Source organism: Phoenix dactylifera, chromosome 4 (assembly GCF_009389715.1).
Source record: "Phoenix dactylifera cultivar Barhee BC4 chromosome 4, palm_55x_up_171113_PBpolish2nd_filt_p, whole genome shotgun sequence".
Lineage (NCBI taxonomy): Eukaryota > Viridiplantae > Streptophyta > Magnoliopsida > Arecales > Arecaceae > Phoenix > Phoenix dactylifera.
Genome location: NC_052395.1, coordinates 29,416,804 through 29,426,822, shown reverse-complemented (window position 1 = coordinate 29,426,822; position 10,019 = coordinate 29,416,804). Strand labels below are relative to the sequence as shown.

Sequence of the window (10,019 nt, the reverse complement as noted above, 5' to 3'; positions counted from 1 at the left end):
CTGCCGCGGAAGTCTGCAAGCCTGACCACAGGGATTTAGTAAGAACTTAGTTATTTGATTTATATGTTGGTTGAATTGTCTTGTAAAATCGTTTAATTAGATCTCCACCTAGACACCTAGGAAAACATAGATTTTTGCTTGAAGTTCAAGTCATCCATTACAGCACTTTAAAAGGTGAATTTGTTTTGCAAGACAATGTAGTTATCTTTGCCAAGGTAGTATCATTGTGACAGAAGAACACTGTAAATTTGTATGGTTAATTACAGAATGTCACATCGACTAGAATTCCACCCAAAATGTCCACTTCCATAATTGAAGTAACAGGATTATCCACAATTCATCCTATCTGTTTTTCACCTAGTCTGATAACGATAAGAAAGAAGGGGGAAAAACAGTGCACATAACAAAATGCTGCACATCATTGCATCAAACTAGCAGCCTCAGCAAATTCCGTAGCTTGGCATTCTTAAAATGTCACAAGCGGGAGATATTTAAGAGCAGACCATAGTGATCACTAGGCAAAACAGGAAGCACCAGCTTCTGGAACTCTTTCTTAACCTTTTTCTCTTTACAATAGGTAAGCCCTGGTATAGCCTCCATCCCAACCATTTGGATGCTATTAAGCTTAAAGTCCTGCAAGCTGCAAATGAACCGATCTAGTCTCTTTTGCAATGTCCGGTTGCCTGATAACATCTGATTGGCTTTAGTGTCGTATGTCCAACCACTTTCTCCAGGCCTTAACTCCATCCAAGCATCAATCCACCCATCAGGAAGAGGAAAAGCACCATCCAACTTGTCATCCCAGTTCATGTCACCTCCAAATATAACATTGGGCGAGTCTTTGAGAAGATTGAGGGACTCTTTTGCCTGAGCTACACGTTCCTTGCTGTACATCTGATCCCATCGGGGAGGGGCAGGACAGGGACTCTCAAGATGGCTTGTAGCAATGACCAACTTCATACCTCCTCCAGCATCAATATCAGCTAAACATAACTCTCTTCCCATTATGGAATTGGTGAATGGTTTACATCTGAATGCTTTCACAGGCAATCTACTCATCTGTGGTAAATTCAGACCAGAATTTTTCTTTAGATATTTTAAAAATAATTCTCTTCACAAATGAAACAGCAATGAAGAATGTTAAGCGTGAAACATGACGGCCTGACGGAATTGCAAGGACTACAACAGATATCCCTTAAGGTTGTAACAGGTAATGCTTGATAGGCATTATTGGTGAATAAGAATACACTGACCCAACTATCATCTTTCAAGATTCTTCTCAGAGAAATTCAAGAAGAACCAAAGAATTCTCGCAGAAAATAAAATGCTAAAAGAAAGAATAAAATGAATTTAGAACAAAGAAAGGATAATGCTAACAGAAAAATGACCACATAATTTGATGCAAACAGCATGTTGACGAAAATGACGTTTCACAAATGAAAAAGAAATAACTAAATATTCACAAACATAAAAGCAACTGGCGAAGAGATAAATGCAGAACAAATATAGAAATCAGATATGCAACATATGGGGAGCTAGCCATTATGAAGATCCAGTTCTATACATGTTCTATACATCAAACTTTTCCAAGTTTGAGTTCTTACTAGCAATTCTAAACTTAATTTGTTTGCATGTTTATGCATGTATGCACGTTTAGAGCTTCGAATTTGTATGATAAAGCTTCATACTTCATAAAGAAATGAGTTAGTGCATCCTGCAAGTCATGGTGTGGGGAAACATCATAAGTTAGTCTTCAAAGAGTACAATCAACAATGAGACAGATAGTAGTAAATGTGCATATTTTTGCTCCTTTCTCATATTCCAATATTAGTATAAGAATATGCAAATAAACTGAGAACCGATTATATCATATGTTCTTGACTAAACAAGCATACACTCAAGAGACCAATTTACTGAATAAGGTCAAAGATAGATGGAGGAATGAATAAAAGAAAAGACATTTATGCTATGCCAATGGGCTTTTTCTTTTCTTTTTTTTGGATGATGACATGCCAGTTGGCTAGAATGACATTTCTGCAGGATCAATATGGCAAGCAAACCTGCATGCAGAAATAAGGTCTCTCAGCTGCCACCTTCTGTGCCACTGAACATTTATATTCTTTCCACCAGTTTGCATTTTGAAAAATTCCATAAATATTTGGTGTGACCTCCTGCACAATGTTATTCATGGCTATAAATGAATACTGCTGCTGTAATGACACATGTTAGGATAAAACACACCTAATGTAAGACAGACCTGAAAGCAAATGAAATCAGGTGAATGTTGCTGAATAAGGTTGCCAAGGGATTCCATTCTTCTGGACACTTCAAGGTCTTCACGGAACCAAACATTATAGCTCAAAATCTTTAACACACTTGTGTTTGAAATGAGATCAGCATTCTCTGTAGTACAGGGCACAAAAGGATTCAAATTTAGCAGGTCTGCTAATCTCCCAAATAAATATATTAAAAGAAGAACTATTTAGCCGGGAAACAACTAATTGAACTGCCATATCTTCACTCCTGCCCGCCCGATTTTCAATATTTTACATGCCAAGAAGAAGATCATGGTTTCAACATGTATACAGAAAATCCTGTCTGAATTGTGTTCCACCATGGAGGATAGAGACCAAGGCTAGTGACAGTGCAAATGCCTAATATCATGTTCTAAACATTTTCCTTAAGATTCAGGTTTGCAGCAGAAAAAAATATCTCTGACCGCATAATTGTATTTCTTCATAAATTGTATCAAAAGAAATTCTCAATCAATAGATCCATCATATAACAATATAGAATGAAAGAATTCTTCAATAACCAGCCGACGCACTCAATGCATCTGAGCTGATATCTTGTACAAAGAAAAGGAAACAATCACACTTCCAACCTCTTTATTATGACTCCATTTTGTCCATCAGCTATGAGCAAAGGAATAGTAAATGCGTGAGGAGAAAAGATTTAATAGACTGCTTGAAAAGGATTGCCTTTGTTCCTTTATTTTTCTCTTACGAAGAAAAACTGGAGTACTTCAAAATTATTCAGAATTATAGTTAATGAAAGATCTAGAAAGATCTAGCATTTAAGAAATTGGTGCCATGAATTTTCTATTTACAAAACCAAATGATTTTTCCCCTTCCTTTCAAATGTCCTAGAACATTAAGTATAGTAGACATGCTTTAGCTAAGCCTCTCTTTCAATTATGAAATACTACCTTACAAACTCATGAATAAGAATGGCGATCAACAAAGAAAGTATGCAATTGTAGAAATCAAGGCTTGGAGAACATGAGAGAGTTGGGAGATAGACAACTACAAAATTTGTTTCTACAACTCTATCTCGAGTAAACAAGGTGTAAGCAAAATGAAAATGAACGAAAATAAGGAGAAAAGTTTAATGATGCAGAAAATCATGAAGCCTGAAGGCCATAAGAATACTGGCAAAATAAAATTGGATGCAAGACAGAAACCATAAAACTGTAAGAAGACAATGGAAACCGTAAAAGAGAGCTCGGAGAATTTTGAATCCAAAAGAACACAAGAACTTTTGTCAATAAACAAGTTATATAGGAGCAATTGAGAGTTGAGACTATTCTGTCCTTCGTGAAGACCCTAATTTTATCAGAAATCAAAGGAATATTCATCCCCATTTTCCCCAAACCCTTATCTTGGCAGCCAAACAGCAGGAAACATACATGAAAACCTAAAAGCAATGCTAAGCGAATCTCAAGCAAAACTTCATCTATAACGGATCCAGGCACAGGAAAGACAAAAAGAAAAGGAAAAGGGGCACGAGACCCAACCTGAGACAGGGGAGGGCACCACATCCTTCCTCGCTGCCTTTTCGTCGCGGCGGTCGGATCCACCAGGCGCCGGTCCTCGACGCTTGCTGCCGCAGCGCTGGAGGGGGAGGAAGACGGAGCCGATGGAGGGGTTGGAGAGTTCATCGGGCTCAAGATCCAAGTCAAGAAACGCGGAAGATGGCGCGGACCTGGTGCCACCACACATCTCGCAGGAGGCAGCGCCGGAGGGGTTGGAGAAGGTACAGGCACGGCAAGACCATCGGAAAGCAAAAGAAGAGGAGGAGGAGGAAGAGGAGGAGGAAGAGGAGGGCGAGGCTGCGGAAGGAGAAAAGGAAGGAGAGAGGCAGATCTGGCAGTTGTATTTCTGGGAGGCAGGGTTGAGGAAGGTGCACTTGGAGCAGGCCCAAGATGCCATCTTTCTATTCTTCTTGTCGGGGCTTTGCTTTTGCCTTGGAGACTCAGACGGCGAGGACACGAAACGAAGGAATAATAGAGGGCGGAGAGGCCGGAAGCGGGCGGCGAGAGCCATTTTCGAAACGGAAGCACGAGGGTCGGGTTCGGGGAAGTTCGCCCGCCCCAAACTCTCATCAGGACCGGCTTCGATGGAGTTATTTTATGCGGTCGCTCGCATGGAAACCAGATTTACACCTGTTTGGGGATATTTCTGGGTAAACGTAGATGTGCTTGGTCGGCAGTGATTGAACCCGAGTCATTGTGAAATATTTTGTTTTGAACCCATCATAATTTAAGTCTGTTGATTTTTTGGCTTGGTAGTTGTGTACTCCATCATGAGCTTATACGAAGGAATATTTTCTTTGAATTTATTTTAGCTGCACTTATCTACATGACAAATCTATATAGAACTGTCTCCTTCTCAGTAATAGCTTAGCATTGTTATTAAGCTTGAGAGATGGAATGAAAAGCAGTTGTTGAAACCCAAAGGGCGATGTGCATCACATGATTACTTCCATAATCATGGCATCAAAAAGTTGTCAAAGAGTGTGATTCTTCAAATTCTAAGAAGGAGATGACAATATTGTGAAGCCAATAGACAGAAATGTGAAATCTTGCCGAAAACGTCTCTCCTAATATTTTTGGATCTTTCCGAGTATACAAAGACTGACTGCGAAAACTTTTGTATCGAGCTTGCTATTGAATTTATGCTGATCTGGTAACAATGCTCGCCACATGCACATCATGGTAAAAGTCTACAAAACTTAAAAGAAGGAGCGCATTCACAAGCACCAAATTGAATGTGGATTCTTAAAGCAGACATCAAACAGTTGAAGAAGAAATGTTGGTAAAAGTTCTGATTATAGACTACCTAAAGACTTCGTTAGCAATGCTGCCAGCAGTCCTAACTTTTTATGATAAAAGATATTTGCACTTATTGGTGCTTGCACCCTTTGATTATTTGACAATTGAGAAAAAGAAAAGCCTCTAGGTAAGAAGCTTTAAAGTTCGCGCTGCTTCTATGACCTTCCGTCAACAAAACCGGATTTATGAGGGACACCTGGGGCTCCCATTTAGCTCTAATGGCACCTCGGATGATATTTATCTCATTGGAGCTCCTAACCCCGAGCTTTCTCAATGTGAACTTCGACGGTAGTGTAGTGGGTCATAGAAAAAATGTGGGGCTAAGTTTGTCATCAGAGGCTCTGACTCTAGCTTGATTGTTGCCGGAGTTATTGGCTCTATAACACTTCTATTCTTGAGACGTTGATGAAAGCAGCCTAGAAGGGTATCTCTTATGCTCACCTCGTTCTAAAGGCTGATTGGATTCAACTTGAAAAAAATTTGGTGACTATCATCTGATGGATGCAGGGTCATGCCAGGATTGGCGTCAAGCACCCTCTTTTATATGCTATCTGTGGTCGTATGTGGGATTGTCTGGATGCCCATGTAACTCATGTGTATTGAAAGACGAATAGAGCGGTTGATTGGGTGGCACCATGCATCGCTCTGACGATTTACTGTGAGATAGTTTGGAGTCCTCACCATCGCTCATTTACTTTCTTCTCTTTTTTGATTTTATTGAATGTATTCATACTAGAATGGTATGAAGATATCTGTGCTATAAAAAAAAAATAATAGAGTACCATAGAGTCTTATACACTTCTGACAAGGATAGTGTATTCATGTCTTTATTTCCTCTTTTTATCTTTTGGTTCTACACGGCACAAAACTAAAAAGATAGTAACTGCCGCTTTTCAATTGGCTAATAGTTTTTGTCCTATAGTCTCATCACATGGATGATCCGCTTATGCATTATATAAAACTAGATGTGGGTAGAAGACACAACCATACCTTTTAGTATATTAAAGTCCATTAGAACACCTTTAATTCTAGGATTTGTAGAATGTGCTTTTCCTTTTTCATTATTGTGATACTACCTCTTTTTCAGTTAATCCTTTGAGGTTTGCTTTGCTGACTTCCTGCTTCGCGATGTTCACACCTCACACCGCCGCTCTATTGACTGCTAGTTGTTTGCATAATTAAGATCAGTGCGTCCCAGGGAGCAGGATCCTTCCTCACCCCTTCACCTTTATATTTCTTTATGGAATATATTCGCAGATGAGTGTATAAATACCAACGTCCTTGCAAGAAGGCCTAAAAGAAATACTAGTGTTCCTGTGACTGAGCCAAGAAAGTAGCGAAGCTAAGATGTTCAGAGCCTCTGGGTAATGACGTGATATGATGATGGGTTGAGAAATTTTCCCCTATGAAACCTTAAATATATAGCTAATGACATAAGCACTGAAGATGACATGAGGCAGCTGCAAGTGGATATGCCACCCCTCTCATCGTCATAGTCGTCAGTCAAGCACTGAAGATTCAACAACATTGTCTTCCAGGAAACGCCAGCCGCGTGAAATGACAAGTTCCAAACATCTGGGGCACCGTTCAAATTATAGGCACACTAACAAATTCCCCTCAATGATACAAAAAATGCAAAAATGATAAAGCGCATGATTAAAATTATAAAACAACAAAGAAGGGGAAACAAAAAACTTCAGCCTGTCAATTGCATGATGGATATTGCAGCAAAATCAAAAACAAATAATCTTGATGCCCAAACGTCTCTTAGATAGTGAAGCCCAATACATGTCTGGGGTTCAAACTTTAAATTATGACAGCTGGATAAAAATTCCAAAAGAAAACTGATAAAATGCATCATCTGATTAATCAAAGAATCATAAAATACAATGATGATATGGCAATTGACAAGAGCCACTGAAATATCTTATTATTTAGGACTTGCAATATGCTGATAAAATGGCAGCATGATTATTTCATACTTTAAACAGCTAGTGGCATTGTGCTAATAATCTTAAATAATCAAGGAAGGTATTATCAACCTAATGCTTCATCTAGCACACAAGTCAAGGAACAGAGAGTGGTAACCCAATACTTTATCTAAGGTATAAGTCAAGCAAGTGGCAGTTTGGCCCTAATAAGATGTTCCATCAATTATTCTTTTCCTCTCATCTCCTTGGACCTTCCTGCTTCCATTGTTTCCTTCACAAAGACTTGGTTTACGTACTTTGATCTTTTCCTCCTTGAAATTGAAAACCAAGTCTCGTCTGTAACTTGTTATATTTCTCATCCTTCTAATATTTTTATCCCACTAGATCATCAGCTTCTGGACCTTAATCTTAACTAATACTTGTAGCACCAGATCACATCAAGACAACATCAGAAAACAAATCTCGTATTCATCCACAAATTATTGTAATCAGGATCTTGTCTGACATCAAATCTCTCTCTCTCTCTCTCTCTCTCTTTGGTGAAAACGGCATTTCATATAGCTCTAATATGAGTACATCCAGTCAGATCAAAAGAAAGTAAAGAGTACAAAGTAGAAGATATGTCTCATATAGTTCTAACATGAGTACATCCAGTCAGTCATATAGCTCTCTCTCTCACACACACACTCACACATTTTCCCCTTAGTTTTCAGCTTTCCCCTTTAGGAGTGCTTTTTTAACCGATGCTGTAGAACAGCCAGAGCAACTTCAGGCTTTACCTGGAAGATTCCTCATAGGGATTAGACTTCAACCACGTAATGCAAAGATGAATCACCAGGTAGTGGTCCTCTCTTTGCATGCATCCGGCTCTAATTTTATATCTATTAGCTTATGTCAAGTGTGGCTATCCAACTTGCCTTAGTATGGTTTGTGCAAACAATTTTATAATCTGTTGTGTTGTGTGAGGTGCCGTTGTATCCAAAAAAAAAAAAAAAATCTGTTCATCTTTTATTCATGACCAAATGAAAATGGACCACATTGCCAGATCTCACCCAATTGGAAAATACAAAGGCAAGGTCCACCAAATTAAAATGAAGAACATTGAAAATTTGAGAAACTTCTTAAGCATAACAGTAGATTGTATAGATAATAGAACTGTTATCTCACAATGTAAGTATGCAAATGATTCTTGAAACACACAGACATGCATAGCATCATTGCATACTTTATCAACACCTGCCACCTTTAAAAAAAGGCTAAAAGCCAATGAAGGGCATCCAGAGTGACACAGGATGGCAGAAGGTAATAAACCTCAGCTTAACCATCCAGCATTTGTAATGAAACCTCCATGTACTGACACTGTTCAAACATTAACCGTCTCTGGCATAAAATTTCTGAAAAACCAGTTGCCTGCAAGTGATTTACAAATAAAACAAGAGTAGTTTTAACAAAGACAAGGCTCCTCCACAACCATTTAAATTTTCATTAGGTCCCAACCATTCTACCCACCTGAGCCAATATATATTCGTAACACAGTCAGCTTCAACATCATATAAAAATAGTACTTTGGAAACAGCTAAGAAACATGAAACCCATTATAAAAGTTTACTGTTAGTGGTGTCAATGTGTCATCAATCATCCCAGTAAAATGAAAAAAATTGAGGTTCATTAAAAACTAGATCTGCATGAAGAATAGCTAAGAAGGAGAGTGCTCAAAAAGAAACAATATTTAAAAGAGCTGACGAAGAGCTGACATAGTACAAAAAGGGAAAGCAGAAGATATTCATGTAGAAGGATGAAGCTCAAAAGTTGAACCAATTTTGCAGAACCAGTTATAAATTGCTTCAGAACATATACCAACAGAAACAAATTTCTCTGCAGACAACATCAAGAAAAAACAGTCCAGCGATAAGCATCATAGCGTGCTAACTGATCCAAGCAATCTTTAATCAAGGATTTTAAGAACCTGTGCACAATGGCAACACCAATCATGCCAATAAGGTATTAGTAATGGTATGCGGTGCACCCCCCATACCGGTTCTGTAATGAAGCATGATATTTTGACTCTTCTGTGCCAGCACAAAGGCATATAGTGTGTAAGTATAATACCATGCTATACCAGTCCATATTGTACCCTTGCAATACTGGCAAGAGTACTTGTATCAGCAACTCAACCCTTGCATGGTAATTCTTTAGGGAGCCAAATTCTTGAGACTTTTGATTGTAACATCACCCAAAAGGTAGCTATAGATAGAATTTTGCATGAAGACATGAAAAACAACTAACAAGACCAAACAAGCTATACCAAGAAAAAGGAGAAAGAAAAAAGAAAAACTAACTGGGAGCAATGCTAAAAGTTTGAGAACCTTTACTCTTCTATCAAAAGGTTCCAATGATAAATGAAACTCTCTTGGGATAGAAGGGTAGAACATATGCAGTGGAATCAACTTGGGTCAGCAATTCTCTGATGGATGCCTGTGGTAGAAGCAGCAAGTCGCTTAAATAAGCAACTCATAGAGATGCTGATACAGAAAGTCTTAATAAATACCTTCTTTAACGCTTAAACCACTCATCACTAGATTGATTTCAAATTTGAAAGAAGCAGATCCAAAAGTAACAACCATTTCACTCAGTATAGGCCCCTCCAAAACAATCAACATATGACAATTCTTTGATTTCCCAACATTTTCTTTAAACCAAGAAATGTTAATCTTGCGACCAGTTCTTGAAATTAACAAATGCATACAAGCGAATCAGAAAAGAATATTTTAAAATAAAAAAGATAAACTCGCCTGCATTTAACCCTCTTTGACATTTCCAGCAGTGCATTCTTATTGAAAAACATAATAAAGTACATATTGACCACTTGATAGACAACTCTCCCAAGATAAACAAGCTTGTTCCTGTATACGCTATCTACACCAGTCACCAGCCAGTCACAAATAATTTCCAGGGTCTATCATACCTGATCTGGA

The 10,019-nt window shown here is 38.4% G+C and overlaps 1 protein-coding gene across 1 annotated transcript; it reads right to left on the bottom strand.

The window, feature by feature from the left end:
- Positions 1-201: 201 nt before the first annotated feature.
- On the bottom strand, positions 202-4,381 carry LOC103707197. Its single transcript, XM_008791600.4, has 4 exons — positions 3,797-4,381; positions 2,258-2,403; positions 2,061-2,171; positions 202-1,059 (listed from the first exon to the last, which is right to left on the bottom strand). Exons 1-4 carry the CDS (start codon positions 4,323-4,325, stop codon positions 475-477), a joined length of 1,371 nt encoding a protein of 456 aa, XP_008789822.2. The 5' UTR covers positions 4,326-4,381; the 3' UTR covers positions 202-474.
- Between the last annotated feature and the right edge of the window lie 5,638 nt (positions 4,382-10,019).